The 17,874-nt window shown below is 42.4% G+C and overlaps 1 protein-coding gene across 5 annotated transcripts in view; it reads right to left on the bottom strand.

Moving 5' to 3' along the window:
- Positions 1-17,874, bottom strand: part of MED12L (mediator complex subunit 12L) — a 777,103-nt gene that overhangs the window by 664,130 nt on the left and 95,099 nt on the right. For all 5 annotated transcript variants that reach the window (XR_012243786.1, XM_073625995.1, XM_073625994.1 and 2 more), the window contains exons 8-10: positions 5,303-5,572; positions 2,119-2,268; positions 1,570-1,669 (exon numbers count right to left, since the gene is read on the bottom strand). Coding sequence is in view for 4 of the 5 variants with exons in the window: in XM_073625995.1 (XP_073482096.1) it covers positions 1,570-1,669; positions 2,119-2,268; positions 5,303-5,572 (520 nt within the window). In the remaining variant the exon portion in view is untranslated. The remainder of the gene's footprint in view (positions 1-1,569; positions 1,670-2,118; positions 2,269-5,302; positions 5,573-17,874) is intronic.

Raw genomic sequence — 17,874 nt, 5'->3', positions numbered from 1 at the left:
CTGCAAATGACACTAGCAAGGCTGCAAAGGCTGCAAATGACACTGGACAAGCATGCAGATGGACACTGATAAGGCTGCATTGATGGGCAATTAAATGTAAGTTCTTTTCCTCAAAAAGTTTTTTTCCTCAAAATTTCCTCCTAAACTTGGGGTGCGTGTTATACGACGATAAATATGGTATGTCCTTTTTTCCCACCAATAGAGCTTTCTTTTGGTGGTATTTGATTACCACTGCATTTTTTATTTTTTGCACTATAAACAAAAAAGACCGACAATTTTAAATTATATATATATATATATATAAATATATATATATATATAGTTATAGTTATATGTATTCTGCTAAATATTTCTGGTAAAAAAATCCCAATAAGAATATATTGATTGGTTTGCGCAAACATTATAGCATCTACAAACTATAGGATATACTGTATACTGGAAATTTTTTTTTTAATACTAGTAATGGTGGCAATCAGCAACTTATAGCTGGACTGCGCTATTGCGGCAGACAGTCTGACTGACTAACTGACACTTTTGACACTTTGTGGGAACCAGTGTCACTAAGACAGTGATAAGTGCTAAAGATTTGCACTGTATCCGTACTAATGACACTGACTGGGAAGAGGTTAAACATCCAAGGCGATCAAAGGGTTAAATGTGTGCCTAACCAGTGTTTTGGTGTACCATGTGGGCTATGTTTACTAAGGATTGTGATGAATTTTCTTTCTCTGCTCTGGAAACTTCTTTCAGAAGCAGGTGAGAGCAACCAAACTCTCAGCCAAGGAAACCATGAGCAGACCAACACAGTCAATCACTCCTCCATTCACTATGATAGAGCCAAAAAAATATTTACTTAGCAAACTAACTAGAAGATGGCGCTACATGTTTTCTTCTTGCATAGTAGGTTACAGCATTCTCTCTGAACATGGTATGTTGGTAAGGCATTCGCTGCCCACTATATAATTTTATGTTAGAAGAGACGGCATTATATACTAAACAAAGAAGTCGTGCAAGAACAACATATATAAGATTGTTAGCTGCTTAAACTGTGCAGCAGTGTCTTCCGCAACAATGCTAACGTTAAGGTCTCGTGCACACTGGACATTATAGCATTAGAAAAACATTAATAATACACTAGCTTTCCAGTGGGTTTTTCAAAGTTTTTGCAATGACGTTTTTTAGCGTTACCATTGTTAAAAGTTTTTTTTTTTTTTTTAAATCAATGGGATCAAAAACATAAAAAAACCGTGGTGAGCCGCGTTTTTTAGCATCCATCAGCGTTTTCTGACTATAGAGCGTTTTTACAGCTGAAAAAGTCTTCTCAGAACCCACTAGTTTTGGGTTTTTTTAAAAAAAAAAACAGTTCATAACAGCCTATGTGTGCATGCTGGAGAGTTTATTGACTGTAGAAAAAAACGCCTGAAGCCAAAAAAAGCAGCTGTAAAAACATCCAAAAACATCCAGTGTGCATGAGGCCTAAGGGGCTCTGATCTCCTCACTTCCCATGACAACAAATATGATATTCCTAAAAACAAGAGCAGAGGAGACACTCATGACAGCATATTTCACCTGCAGCTGACTCTTGGCACTTATCAAATGACCACCGGACTTCTACAGCTCGACCCCGTTGCTTGATTTGTTGCTCTACATCATAGATTTTGGCCCGAACCTGAAGAAAACAAGCAGAAACAGCAATACTTTAATTTACTTTGTTATGGGTCAACACACACAAAAAATAAAAAAATAAAAACAGGACCCAGAACGGTCACTGTGCACTTTAACTCAAAGCTCTTTAACTTAAAGTGGAGTTCCACTCATTTTTGTGTTTAATAAAAGTCAGCAGCTATACTTTTTGTAGCTCCTGCTGCCTCAGCAAAGCCAGAGGGACTAGGAAGTGAGGGGAGAGAAGAGCTGCAGATGGGCACAGCACTGGATCGAATGAGGGCTCAGATAGGTAAAAGGGGAGTGAGGGGGGATACTGATGCTTAAACTTTTTTTACTTTAATGCAACAAATACATTACAGTAAAATAAATAAAACAAAGCAGAAACACTGGAAAATCATTCATGTGCCCTTGTTGCAATTGGTGTTCCATTTGACTTTGTACAGCTTTACATACCTGTTGATTAAAAGGTGAGCTGCCACCAGGCATAGGCAGACTTGATGGGGGAACCTGAAGAAGATCCAGAGGAGAACCTGGATTTGTGTTTTTACTTTCATTAGTGGAATAGTTCCACACCAAGGCACTTGGACAGCAGAGGGTGATAGTCTGCAGAAATAATAAAACACAATTTCCTCAGTTTTATTTGCACATTTAATATTAAAGGAAACCTATAGCAAGAGACATGTGGAGGCTGCCATTGTTGAGCTGCCTCTGAAAAGGCTAGCTCCCTGACTATCTTTGCTTTCAATACTTAGACAGCCCAGCAAAAAAAAAAAAAAAACATGGAAAACGATATTATTTAGATATAGGCAATGCTGTTTTGCAGTTAAATCAAACATTTTTATAGTAGTAAGACACAAACTGTCATATTTTGCAGAATTAACGGAAGACAGGAAGTTTGTCTTTCTTGTTTTTTTCACATTAAACATGAAGTACAGACAGCGTGAATTTGTTAATTCACAGTATATCTAAACTCAACTTTTTAAAATTATGGATACAAAGGGGTATGGTTAAACCCTCTGTGAAGTTTTTTGTTTTTTTGCTGTCTGTGTTCTATTAAAGAGATTTCCCTTCATTTCTGGTCCTGTAGACACAATAGGAAGTAAAAGAAGATCTCTCCAAAGTGAGGTAAATGTCCTATAAAGCTCACCAGACACATTGCAATCTGACTGGAATCTGACTGTAGAATCTCCTTAATTACATACACCTTCGAAACACACCTCTTTTGCAGAGCACCACAATGCTCAATAAAGCAATACTATGCATTGCTGTATGCTGCTTAACAAAAAATCTAAATCCTATTGAAGAAGCCCACAGCATGGGCATAACGCATATAGAGGCAGAGCCATGCTGGTTACGCTTGGAGAGCAATCAACTAAGGGTCAGGCGAGTCTATGTGGTGGATACGGTTAGATGTACCAATGTTTTAATGAAGGATGTATGGTGAGCTTTTGACAGTTGTCACCTGAAAAAGTATCCACATTAGATTTCTCCTCTAGTCCTTTTCTACGTTTTCTCATATTTCAAAGTGATTGTGAAGTCTTGTTTTAAAAAAAATAACAATAACAAACATGTTGAACTTACCTGCTCTGTTGCAGTGAATTTGCACAGAGAAGCCCTGATCGTCCTCTTCTTGGGTCCCTCTTCGCTGCTCCTGGCACCTCCTTCCTGTCGAGTGCCCCCAAAACAAGCAGCTTACTATGGGGGCACCTGAGCTGAGCTACAACTCTGTGTGTCCATTCAGACACGGAGCTGCCATTCGGCCCGGTCCTCTCTCTCTCCTGATTGGCTAACTGACTTTGTTTGACAGCTACGGGAGCCAACGGCACCACTGCTGTGTTTCAGCCAATCAGGAGGGAGAGTCCTAGATGGCCAAGGGACTCGTGGACATCACTGGACAGAGATGGGACTCAGGTAAGTATTAGAGGGTGCTGCTGCACACAGAAGGCTTTTTATCTTAATGCAAAGACAGAAACTACAACAGGAAGATACATATAACTATGTATATCCAAGCAAACAGGTGGGGTTCTTGCGAGCCACAAGTGGACCAATGCCTCTAAGGAGTAAAACAACTATATTTAAAGCAGCAAACACTTCACCACGTTTCATTCAGTGTATTTGAATATAAATAAAAATAAAATCAATTGTGCTCGCGCTAAAAATGTGAATTGAAAAAAAATATGAATATATATAAACTGAGTATAAAATATAAACTAATTTTGCAAAAATGTTAAACCATAATTAGTATGCTAAAAAAAATACATGTAAAAATATATATATATATAATGTGCAATCCTTATATATAAAATTCACAAAGTGCATCCACATAAAAGTGCAATCCTTATATAAAATGCTGAAAGTGCATCATGCATTAATATAGACCTAATTAATAAGTGCAAATCCTGTGACAATCAAGTGTCCAAACAAAATACGATCAGTAGATTCAAACTGAAACAAAGAAGTGCAAGAAAACAGTGTCCATGAATGAAGTGTTCATCAAGCTTCTCCTGAAAAGTGTCCAAATCACAACAAGCTGGATGTGCTCTCCCGTGATCCCCCACTTGTGCTTGCGCTCACCTCTATTCGTGTGACACGGTAGTTAAACAGTGTCAAAACATGCATTGGGGCCACTCCTGGGCTCACTCAGGATGCAATGATGTATGTCCAATCCTCACAGGTAAAACATCATTCATAAAAGAGAAAAAGAAAGCTCCATGGTGTAATATAGTAAGGGATTTATTTAAAGTAAAAGAAGTTCCTCCAGGAGGGTACTCACAGTATGCAGGTGCTACAGTGCACCAACCTATACAGGTGTATTTCGTTTAGCAGCGGCTCGTATGGCGTGCGGTGTGGTGTATATTCCTCTCCTTCCCTGCTGACAGCTCCATCCTACCCCTCCCCGACGCGTATTCGGCACAGGGATCACGTGCCTTCCTCTGGGGGATATTACACCATGGAGCTTTCTTTTTCTCTTTTATGAATGATGTTTTACCTGTGAGGATTGGACATACATCATTGCATCCTGAGTGAGCCCAGGAGTGGCCCCAATGCATGTTTTGACACTGTTTAACTACCGTGTCACACGAATAGAGGTGAGCGCAAGCACAAGTGGGGGATCACGGGAGAGCACATCCAGCTTGTTGTGATTTGGACACTTTTCAGGAGAAGCTTAATGAACACTTCATTCATGGACACTGTTTTCTTGCACTTCTTTGTTTCAGTTTGAATCTACTGATCGTATTTTGTTTGGACACTTGATTGTCACAGGATTTGCACTTATTAATTAGGTCTATATTCATGCATGATGCACTTTCAGCATTTTATATAAGGATTGCACTTTTATGTGGATGCACTTTGTGAATTTTATATATAAGGATTGCACATTATATATATATATATATTTTTACATGTATGTTTTTATTAGCATACTAATTATGGTTTAACATTTTTGCACAATTAGTTTATATTTTATACTCAGTTTATATATATTCATATTTTTTTTCAATTCACATTTTTAGCGCGAGCACAATTGATTTTATTTATATGTATATCCAAGGCAGGTAAGTATAAAATTTCCCACCCAAAATTCAAATGTTACTTTTGGGCAGATGTAACCAATACGTCTTTGAAATGTTCCTACCTGTAACATGCAGCTAAGACCATATACCAATGGGCGGTGCTGCGGACATAACTGGAAATCAACACAAGACAAATGAATGGATGGCACCACAGGTCCTGAAGAACTGGCACTTGGAGCAGCTATGGGAGGATTGCCTTGTGCCATCACGATAAGTGGTGTGTGTACAGCAAGTTGGCTGGCACAATCGCTCAGTAAAGCAGACAGACGTCTGGAGCAGAAGTAGGCAAGGCGTCGTGACAGATACGCTGATTGTACAAATTCCTCAGAATGCTGGAAATGAAAAGCCAGAGTTTATTTACATATAACAGTGCTTGGTCTTTTATAAATGACAGAGGGCTCAATTCACAAAGAGTTAGTTTACTCTTAAAATCTGAGATAAAATAACTCATAGATTTTTCACACATTTTTTGCAATTAAGAAAAAACACTACTGAAATAAAGCATGAGCTCTTTCATAAAAATGTGAGGTATTTTACTCATGAAACCATGTGGTATTTTATCTCATGACATGATATCCAGTGGGATGGATACAGTGAAGGATTAGAACCCCTTCAGGTTTTAGTGCTAATAAAGAGGTAGAATGGTTTAAACAGTAGAAATATGCCAACTTACAAGTCAGTGTGGTCCCTGCAGCATATGTATTAATACAAAACAACAAAGATGACTAGAATACCAGTCAATGGGAAGCTACTTTCACAGGACACATGTGGCGTATCAAAAACAACAAGTTAAATTAAGTAAATACAAAATATCTCTATAAATGTCAAATATTGAATGAAAATTGTTTTAAAAATCACACACACACACACACACACACACACACACACACACACACACACACACACACATATAAATACAGATTTTCCACCAATAAAAAAAGACAGCTTTGTGATTGGGGAGATTTGCCTTCATTTCTTTCCCAAAGGCAAAAGCGGGAAGTGAGAGGAAATCCTACAAATTAAACAATTCCCTTGGGCCTCCCCTAGGTCACCAGAACTATCCCCATTGGAAAATTTCCCTTCTATTACTTTTCTTGGGACAACCCAAAATTTGGGATTTTTTTTCACTTTCAATGAAATGGTAAACAGGACAAATAGAGAGGGAGAATCTCCCTAATGGGGGCACAGACAGCAATACAAATCTGACAGGGGTGCTTTCCATCTCCATTTTATCCAAAACTAAGAAAAAAAAATTTTGCCTTTAGTTATACTTTAAGTACATCAGCCCAAAAATTTTGTGTTTTTCCATATTTAGGTTTCTATGCGATACTGTTGAAAAACTGATCCAAAAAAGGAAGAGACTACTCCAAATTGGCTATTATATTTTTCCATTTCTTAAATACCTCATGCCTGGACCACTACTTATTTACCTCATGCATTTATTTATTTACGTCATGTTTTTGGTTTGTGAGGTAACTAACTCTTGAGGCGATAGTGAATTGAGATTTTCAGCATCTCATGAGATAATTGGGGAAAATGTGTCACATAGTTCAATTATCTCAATAATGTACCTGTCCGAAACCCTCTTATCTCTCATTGTGACAGCTGGCAAAGAATCCTCTCCTCACACTCGCTGTCTCAATTTGAAAACAGCATGGCTATGCTGGGCTCCACCCACACAGCCACTTAATTCATAGAGATCTGTGGATGAATGAACTACAAGTACCATCTACAACCGCAGATCAATGAACTGCGAGGGCACTGATGAGCGGTCTTGTAGTTCATTGATTCTTCCTGGACTTCTGCATTTGTCTGCCTGTATGGAAAGTGTTGGCAGACAGCTGACTAGGGGTCTACAGGATCCTGGCATTGCACCTACGATCTGCTGATTGCAGGTGCAAAGCTTTACAGGCTGCAGTGTAAAAAAATAATAAACGTACATTTTTTACCTGCAAAATAATGTGTTTTTTTTTTTTTTTTTTTTTTTTACAAAAGGCAAGCATATCTTTTAATCTTGACCAGCTTTTTGCCATTGCAGGGAAGTCCTGAAACCTCAAGTTTTAATACACAGTACTTGACACAAAGCAAAAAGCTTCAGTATACAAATATTGAACTGTGAGCAACTAAATGCTGAAAGGTGGCAAGCTATATGGTTTGATACTTCTAAGGAATGCACCTAATTTGAGTTTAATTTGAGACGCTTGGAAGAGGAATGAAAGGAAAAGGGAAGAGGTTTCTAGGAAACCCCACATGACATGAGAGAAGACCTTTTAGTATGGGTACAATTTCTTGAAAACTTTAATGGTAAAACAGTATGGCAACCCAGATTTTGTTCTTGACTCCGATTTCAACCTATTTACTGATGCAGCAGGTTCCATTGGTTTTGCAGCCAATCTGGCAAAATCACTGGTGCGCAGGCAGTTAGAATTCTCGATGGCAGGTAAGAGGTTACTTAAAGAATATAGTCTTATTGGAGCTTTCTCCTATAGTTGTAGCCCTTGAGGTCTGGAGCTATTAATTTAGGAACAGAAGAATTATGGTCAGTACAGACAATTGTGGGGTAGTGTTCGCTATTAATTGCTTGTCATCCAAGTCTCCGCCAGTCATTATTTTTCTTCGCTACTTAATCTTTAAGTGTTTACACCTGAACATATGGACCAAGGCTAAACATGTGGCGGGGAAAAATAATGACCTGGCGGATTCATTATCTCGCTTACAGATGGACCGTTTTTTCTGCCTATTGCAAGGAGCAGATGCAGTGGGAATGGAGTGCCTATTCCATCTTTGGTATTTGATCTAAGACTGATTGCGGATAATATAAGGAACTCAGTAGCACCTGCAACCTGGGCTGGATATCAGTCAGCCTGGTTTTTATGGTTAGCTTTTTTGGATCACTTAAGCGGGAATCATAGTGTTTTTTCTGAGAATTTGTTACTTTTATTTTTAAATCATTTGTTTCTACAGAATAATTAATGGTCTCATGTGAATAAAGTGATGTCTGGAGTGTCTTTCTTTTTAAAATTACAGAACTTACCTTCTTGCGAGTTTTTTCTCGGTTAAGCAAGCCCTGAAGGGTTATAAGAAAGGTCATTTTAGTGTGGATAGGCGGAAGCCTATTACTCCAGATATTTTGACAATGCTGTGTGATTCAGCAACTCAAGTGTGTTTTTCTTATTTTGAAGTGGTAATGTTTAAAGCAGTCTTTTCAATTAATTTCTTGGCGGCACTCAGGGTTTCTGAGTTAGTTCCGCATAGTAAAGCGTGTATGTATGGTTTAAAAGTAGCAGACATAATTATTACGATGAGGATGAGGTTTTAAAAGTTTCTATTAAACTTTCTAAAACAGATCAGTTGGGTAAAGGAAGGTGGATTAGTCTGTATGCCTATAGTGGCTCCTCCATCTGTCCAGTCAGACTATTGGCAAATTATTTGCAAATCTGGCCTCTTTCAGGGTCATTTTTGTTTCTGCATATGGATGGTTCACCTCTTACTAAGTTTCAATTTCTTAGTGTTTTCAAAAAATGTCTCTCTATATTGAATTTGCATGAACACTTTAAGTCTCACTCCTTTCGGATTGGGGCAGCTGTTGAGGCATCTAGAATCATCTATCATAAAGTCAGTGGGGAGATGGAAGTCTAATGCCCCGTACACACGATAGGATTTTCTGTTGGAAAATGTTCTATGGGAGCTTGTTGTCAGAAATTCCGACAGTGTGTAGGCTCCATCGGACATTTTCCATCGGAATTTTCGTCACACAAAATTTGAGATCTGGATCTCAAATTTTCCAACAACAAAATCCGTTGTCGTAAATTCCGATTGGGTGTACACAATTCTGACGCACAAAGTTCCACGCATACTCGGAATCAAGCAGAAGAGCCGCACTGGCTATTGAACTTAATTATTCTCGGCTCCTCTTACGTGTTGTACGTCACCGCGTTCTTGACGTTCAGAATTTCCGACATAATTTGTGTGACCGTGTGTATGCAAGACAAGTTTGAGCCAACATCCGTCGGAAAAAAAACATAGATTTTGTTGTCGGAAAATCCTATCGTGTGTACAGGGCATTACAGTTATAAGTTATATGTCAGACCTAATTCTTCCATTTGAATCGTTTCAGGTAATACCCAGGTTATTTGGATCCTTGGCTACTCCTTCGTTTTTTGAGCCCAGCGCAGAGCAGCCGACAAAGTATACTCTGAAAACGTACGTTTTGATCCAGGTAGATTTATAGTTTTTTGGAGTGGGAGGAGAGGTATGGTGTGGGCAGATTTATTCTTTAAATTAGGTCATTTACATCAATTTCTCCCCCCTCCTGATATTTTGATTATTCCTTCGAGGGGGGGAATGACATAGGACAAGAAAAAACGCTAGATTTGATATTTAGCATTCAGAATGATATTGTCAGAGAGCTCACCTTGCTGGTCATGGTATTGGCCGCCTTGGGGCGCGCCTGTGAGCGTCGGCGTGCACGTGGGCACCGTTTGGCACCAAGCCGGCCTATTTAGGTTTGTCAGGCACTCTGTTCAGTGCTGCCTGATCATCAGCTTCCTGTGCCATAGTTCCTGTTTCCTGTCTTGTCTTCCTGTTTACCTGATCTCCTGAAGATCCGGATTGCCCTTGGATTCTCCTGTTTGCTGCCTGTACCTGACCTTGGCCTGTTTGACTCCGCTTCTGCCTGCTCCTATTGTACCTTGCTGCCAGTCTGTTGCCGAACCCTGCTTGTGTCCCGATCTGCCTGTCTTGCTCCTGCTCAGCACCTGTTACCAGTGTTACGGACTACTGACCTGTTGTCTGAAGATCATCTCTCATCCTTTACCTGGATCTCTTCAGCAGGCTCTCATACCTTTCTGCACTCTCGTGCCTCCTGTCTGCTCTACCAGGGGCCGTGAGTCGGATAAGTAAGGGAGTCTACCCTCTGCCCAAGCGGACTCATCAGTCTGGTAAGTAACAGTCTGACAGTATCAGGCAGCCATGACTGAGTCCGGGCAGGGGGCCTCCCCCATGGATGAACTATGTAGACACCTGGCAGGACTTACCCAGGCCGTGAAAAGCCTTCAGGAAGGTTACTCAAGATTGGAGGAACAAGTCCAGGCCTTATCTTCCTCTTCCAACCCCCAGGGGGCGTCTTCTGCTGGATTCCAATCTGCACCCTCCGTAGTAATGCTTCCTCCAGAGCCCAGAGTACCCACTCCAGAGAAGTTTGCCGGTGAACGCAGCAAGTATTGTGCCTTCCGCAATTCCTGCGAACTCTACCTTGCTCTGCAACCCCGCACGTTTTCACTGGAAGCAACCAAAGTAGGATTTGTTATTTTCCTGCTGACAGGTGAGCCACAAACCTGGGCTCACCGCCTTCTGGAGCAAAAATCTATCTTCCTAGATAGCCTAGACGATTTCTTCAGGGCCATGTCCCAATTATATGAAGATCCCCAATTGACAGCGTCTGCTGAAGCTGCACTGCACTCTCTGCAACAGGGTCGCAGAGCGGCCGAAGATTATGCAGTCGACTTCAGACGTTGGAGCGCCGATACTGACTGGAACGACGCTGCCCTGCATCATCAGTTCAGAATGGGGCTATCTGACCCACTTAAGGATGAGTTGGTTCGAGTGGGGGTACCTCAGTCTCTGAAAACCCTCAACGATCTCTCCATCCAGATTGACCGTCGCCTAAGAGTTACCCAAGGTTCCCAGTCCGGTCAGTCAGTTTCCTCCGGCTTCATCTGTCTTGACTCCAGAACCCCCTGAACCCATGCAACTCGGTCTGCTCCTGCCTACGCTTACTCCAGAAGGAAAAGATGCGCAGACGAACCCACAACCTGTGCCTATACTGCGGTGAATCCGGGCACTACGTGAGAGCCTGCCCCAACAAGATGCGTAAGTGTCGTTCTGCCTCTTCAATGTGTGCATCTGTGTTACCTAAACTTTGTTCTCATCTCGTTCTTTCCTTCACTCTGCAGCTTCCAGGAGGGAGTATTCCAGTGTCAGTAATTATTGATTCCGGCGCATGCAGCTGTTTCAACGATTTGACCTTTGCTGCCAACCATCGTATTCTGCTTCAACCTAAGGCTCAGAGGCTTGCTGTCTATCTAGCGGATGGATCCATCCTTAGTTCCGGCCCGGTCAAGAGACTGTCCCCTTACCGGTCACCATGGGTACCCACCATCAGGAGCTTCTGCGTCTGGACGCCATCTCTTCTCCTCTCTTCCCTATTATCCTAGGGATGCCCTGGCTGCAGGCCCACAATTCCAGTATCAACTGGGCCACAGGAGAAGTCAAATTTCTCTCTGAGTATTGCCAACAGCATTGTTTACAGCAATCTTCTGACATGACCTCCCAACTCCTGTGCTTGGACTCAGATGCTGAACTACGTCAGTCCGTCCCTGAAGCTTATCTGGACTTCCTGGATGTATTTAGTAAAAAAGGAGCAGAAACCTTGCCCCCTCATAGGCCGTATGACTGTCCTATAGAACTGTTACCTGGTACTGAAGTTCCATTTGGGAGAATCTTCCCGTTAACTGAGCAGGAGTTAGACACATTAAAGACTTACATAGATGAAAACTTGGAAAAAGGGTTCATTCGTCCTTCTACCTCCCCAGCCGGTGCCGGCATCTTCTTTGTCGAGAAGAAGGACCACTTGTTACGTCCCTGCATCGATTACCGGGAGTTGAATAAGATCACCATTAAGAATCGTTATCCCTTGCCTTTAGTACCTGAACTTTTTCAAAGATTAGGAACCGCAGTCATATTCACGAAACTAGATCTCCGCGGAGCTTATGACTTGATCCGTATCAGAAAATTGGACGAATGGAAGACGGCCTTCCGTACTCGATTCGGGCACTTCGAGTACCTTGTCATGCCATTTGGATTATGCAACGCTCCCGCAACCTTCCAACATTTCGTCAACGATATTTTCCGTGATTACCTGGATCTGTATGTAATAGTATACCTTGACGACATCTTGATCTTCTCCTCTTCACTAACTGATCACCGTAGACATGTCTGCAATGTCCTAACCTGGCTTAGGCTCTATGCAAAACTCGAGAAATGCGAGTTTGAACGCCAATATATTCAGTTCTTGGGCCTAGTCATCTCAGTGGAGGGTATCAAGATGGACCCCCAAAAGGTGTCTGCTATTCTGGATTGGCCCGCTCCGATAGATAAAAAAGGGGTACAACGCTTTATTGGCTTTGCCAATTTTTACCAGAAGTTTATTAAAGGTTTTTCTGCAATCATCGCTCCAATCACCGAATTGACCAAACAGGGAACCCGATTCTCTTGGACTGACAAAGCCCAGTTGGCTTTCGAAAGACTCAAAAAGCTATTTACTTCAGCCACCATTTTGAAACACCCTAACCCTGTCCTACCATTTGTCTTGGAGGTCGACGCTTCGGAGATCGCAGGGGGAGCGGTGCTCTCTCAACGACAGGGTGCCAAGGCCCTCCTCTATCCAGTAGCGTTCTTTTCACGCAAACTTTCAATTTCGGAAAGAAATTATGATGTGGGGGATCGAGAACTTCTGGCCATCAAGGCGGCTCTGGAGGAATGGCGTTACCTATTGGAGGGTGCTGCACATCCTATTCTGGTCTACACCGACCACAAGAATCTGGAATACCTGAGAACAGCCAAAAGATTAAGACCTCGTCAGGCCAGATGGGCACTTTTTTTCTCACAATTCCAGTTTCACATAACTTACAGGCCCGGTTCCAAGAATATAAAGTCAGATGCTCTTTCCCGCATGTTTTACGATTCAGAGAAGACCGTATCTCCCAATACGATTCTTCCTTCGGGGAATTTCCTGCTCCTCCAATGGGACCTTGTTTCCCGGATAAGACAGGCCTCGGTGGGAATGCTTCCGTACCCTGAAACCGATTGGAGAGGGCCTGTTTTGGCGAAGAGACAAGATCGTGGTTCCCGAGAAGCTAAGGGTAACTGTGATGGAACTATGTCATGATCATAAGTTGGCTGGACATTTCGGTGTCCTGAAAACCACTGAGCTGGTACAGCGCACCTTCTGGTGGCCTCAATTAGCCTGTGACTGTAAAAATTTTGTGGATTCATGCAACACTTGTGCTCGGAGTAAGAACACCAGGACAAAGGCCTGGGGATTATTAAAACCCTTACCTGTTCCAGAGAGGCCATGGAAGATGATATCAATAGACTTCATCGTGGAATTGCCCCCCTCCGAGAGTTTCTCTACTATTTTTGTTGTGGTAGACAGGCTGTCGAAGATGGCACATTTCCTCCCCATGAAGGGTACACCTTTATCTATGGATACGGCAAAGATTTTTGTCAAAGAAGTGGTTAGGCTACATGGAGTCCCAGCAAGCATTGTGTCCGATCGGGGTGTTCAAATCACTTCAAGGTTCTGGAAGGCCCTCTGTGGTTCCCTCGAAATTGAATTGGCCTTTTCATCCGCCTATCATCCCCAGACGAATGGGCAAACTGAGAGAACCAACCAGACCTTGGAGCAATACCTTAGGTGCTTCTCTGCCTTCTCTCAGGATGACTGGGTTTCCTTATTACCCGTTGCAGAATTCTCCTATAACAACTCCTTGCACTCTGCCATCAAACACCATTTTTTGCTAATTACGGGTTCCATCCATCTTTTCTACCAATCTCAGTACCTGAATGCTCCGTTCCGGCTGTCTCAGAGACTATGAATTTCTTTTCCACCAACAACAAGATCCTACAAGAGACTATGGCCAAATCCCAGGATTACAATAAAAAAATGTTTGATAAGAAGAGGCATGGAGAATTGATCTTGGAGCCCGGCAACCAAGTGTGGTTGTCCACAACTAACCTGAAAATGTCTTTTCCCATTAGGAAATTAGGCACTAAGTTTATGGGTCCGTTCCCAGTGAAGAAGAAAATAAATGATGTGACCTATGAACTTGATTTGCCAGACTCTCTAAAAGTACACCCGGTCTTCCATGTGACGCTGCTGAAACCTGCTACCTCTAATCCTTTTGCTGGTCGCACTGTCGGCCCACCCAAACCTGTCATAATTGACAACGAAGAGGAATTTGAGGTAGAGGCAATCCTTGACTGTAGGAAAAGGAGGAATGGAATTCAGTATCTTATTAAATGGAAGGGGTATGGTCCGGAGGACAATTCCTAGGAACCAGAAAACAATTTACATGCCCCAGAACTTTTACAGACTTTCAGAAATGTTCATGCCTCCAAGTTGGCCCGGCTGGGCATCCGGAGGCTGCCCTTAGGGAGGGGGCACTGTCAGAGAGCTCACCTTGCTGGTCATGGTATTGGCTGCCTTGGGGCACGCCTGTGAGCGTCGGCGTGCACGTGGGCGCTGTTTGGCGCCAAGCCGGCCTATTTAGGTTTGTCAGGCACTCTGTTCAGTGCTGCCTGATCATCAGCTTCTTGTGCCATAGTTCCTGTTTCCTGTCTTGTCTTCCTGTTTACCTGATCTCCTGACGACCCGGATTGCCCTTGGATTCTCCTGTTTGCTGCCTGTACCTGACCTTGGCCTGTTTGACTCCGCTTCTGCCTGCTCCTATTGTACCTTGCTGCCAGTCTGTTGCCGAACCCTGCTTGTGTCCCGATCTGCATGTCTTGCTCCTGCTCAGCACCTGTTACCAGTGTTACGGACTACTGACCTGTTGTCTGAAGATCATCTCTCATCCTGTACCTGGATCTCTTCAGCAGGCTCTCATACCATTCCGCACTCTCGTGCCTCCTGTCTGCTCTACCAGGGGCCATGAGTCGGATAAGTAAGGGAGTCTACCCTCTGCCCAAGCGGACTCATCAGTCTGGTAAGTAACAGTCTGACAGATATTATTCATTTTAGGACATCTTTTACACAGGTTTTAATAATTTTTTTAGAGGTGGTTCCAAGGCTGAGGTGGTTGGAATCACCTCTGCTGAAGCACCTCGAGAAAATTAGAAGGAGGGTGAACATGGCTGTTGAAAAATTTATGAATTCCATTGGAGAAATTTCTTTCAGACACATAGAGCTGGAAGGTGGTTGTTCTGGTTTATAAAGAGATGATGGAATACGCCTGACTTACAAAGGGCTGGATATTTTTAATATGGATTTACAAAGTTGTATTGAACGCGCCGCGGTGCGGGGTTTTTGTGACAGGCGGGTGTAGTCCCGCCTGTTTTCTGGGAAGTTTAAAGTTTTAAATTATTTATGATACAGCTTGAGCCATGGTGGCTAAGCTGTTTTGAGTGTGTACTTTCTTGCAATGTTATTTATTTACTCAAGATATATTATCTTTTAAACCAACAAACAGCCGTGGCAAGTTATTATCCAAGCTTTGTGTCTGGTGGTAAGCTGCCTTCCTCTCTGTTGTCCCTTGAAAGGAAAGGGGAAGAGGTTTCTAGGAACCCCCCTCTTTTCTCATGGGAGTACGACAGGAGGCAGTTTCAATGCTCCCCCTTGTGTGCCTGAGGCACACAGGGGCCTTGTTTAGGTTTAGTGGCCTGAGGAGAGGTCACATGGCCTATAGGGGTTAGGCCATGTGAGTTTTGCCGCTGTTTATACAGGGATGCAGAGAGCCTGGCTAGGATTGGCTGATTTGAGGTAAGGTTACATGGCGTACTAGGGTTAGGCCATGTGAATCTTACCTCTGAATTTTCCGGAAACCCCTGAGCCTGCCTATAAAAAGGGGGTTCTGTAAGGGGGAGCTCATTCGCCTCAGAAGGCACAGCCATGGTGCCCACCCTCCCACCCAAAAAATAAATAAATAATAATATATAAAAAAATAAAATGTTTCTTTGTTGCAGCCAATATTGTGTGGTGGTGTCACCTTGAAGTCAAGGGGGACAGTGTGAATACTTTGAAAGTGGACCTTAGTTTTAATGACTGGGTCTGAAAGTGTGTAAGTAAAATTGAGATTATTCGGGAGTTTAAAATTTTTAATTATTTTTGATACAGCTTGAGCCGTGATGGCTAAGCTGTTTTGAGTGTGTCATTTCTTGCAATGTTATTTATTTACTCAAGATATATTATCTTTTAAATCAACAATAAACGGCCGTGGCCAGTTATTATCCAAGCTTTGTGTCTAGTGTATTCTATTTTGGTAAGCTGCCTCCCTGTCTGTTGTTCCATGGTTTGTATAGGAATCCCTTGGTGAACAAATTTTAGCCACTGAAATGCTCAATAACATGCATTTTCCAACTTTCCGAACAATCTTTAAGCGAGGAACCCATTAATCTGTCATTCTGCGATCTCCTTCTATCAATGTATTGTCAGCACATGGGTCCAAGATAACTGGCTGGCCCCTCGTTCTGTCCCTACCACTTCCAACCTCTTTAATGCTGTACAGAGGATTACACCATTACAACTGCATTACCTGGAATTTTATCTGCACTGAGTTCAGCTTTAAATCACTTACGTTAAAGCTATGCTGGTACGGTGGTAGTTTTCTCAAAATGGTCAAAAGGTACAAACATTTCAATCTCCCTTCAAATAATTACTATTGAGTTGGACATACGTAAAACATGACTTCAGGTCACATATTTTTAAAAAATATGACATGCTGCCAAGAAATTAGGTAATATTCTTGCCAAACAACACAAGTTAGAAGTACACGAGAAGAACAAAAAAGTTCTGAAGAAAACAATTCTTCCAGTTTCTTCAGAATTTCTTATTCACAGCTTGTATATGTATACAGTATCTCACAAAAGTGAGTACAGCACTCACATTTTTGTAAATATTTTATTATACCTTTTCATGTGACAACACTGAAGAAATGACACTTTGCTACAATGTAATGTAGTGTATGTACAGCTTGTATAACAGTGTAAATTAGCTGTCTCCTCAAAATAACGCAACACACAGCCATTAATGTCCAAACCACTGGCAAAAAAAATGAGTACACCCCTAAGTGAAAATGTCCAAACTGGGCCGAAAGTGTCAAAATTTTGTGTAGCCACCATTATTTTCCAGCACTGCCTTAACCCCTTTGGGCCTGGAGTTCACCAGAGCTTCACAGGTTGCCACTGGAGTCCTCTTCCACTCCTCCATGATGACATCATGAAGCTGGTGGATGTTAGAGACCTTGTGCTCCTCCACCTTCTGTTTGAGGATGCCCCACAGATGCTCAATAGGGTTTAGGTCTGGAGACATGCTTGGCCAGTCTATCACCTTTATAGCTTCTTTAGCAAGGCAGTGGTCATCTTGGAGGTGTGTTTGGGGTCATTATCGTGTTGGAATACTGCCCTGCGGCCCAGTCTCCAAAGGGAGGGGATCATGCTCTGCTTTAGTATGTCACAGTACATGTTGGCATTTATAGTTCCCTCAATGAACTGTAGCTCCCCAGTGACGGCAGCACTCATGCAGCCCCAGACCATGACACTCCCACCACCATGCTTGACTGTTGGCAAGACACACTTGTCTTTGTACTCCTCACCTGGTTGCCCCCACATACGCTCGACACCATCTGAACAAAATAAGTTTATCTTGGTCTCATCAGACCACAGGACATGGTTCCAGTAATCCTTAGTCTGCTTGTCTTCAGCAAACTGTTTGCGGCTTTCTTGTGCATTATCTTTAGAAGAGGCTTCCTTCTGGGATGCCAGCCATGCAGACAAATTTGGTCTGAGCACTGACAGGCTGACCCCCAACCCATTCAACCTCTGCAGCAATCTGGCAGAACTCATAAGTCTATTTCCC

The sequence above is a fragment of the Aquarana catesbeiana genome, linkage group LG04, assembly GCF_042186555.1.
Source record: "Aquarana catesbeiana isolate 2022-GZ linkage group LG04, ASM4218655v1, whole genome shotgun sequence".
Lineage (NCBI taxonomy): Eukaryota > Metazoa > Chordata > Amphibia > Anura > Ranidae > Aquarana > Aquarana catesbeiana.
The sequence above is the reverse complement of the archived record's forward strand: the minus strand, read 5'-3'. Positions and strand labels throughout refer to the sequence as shown.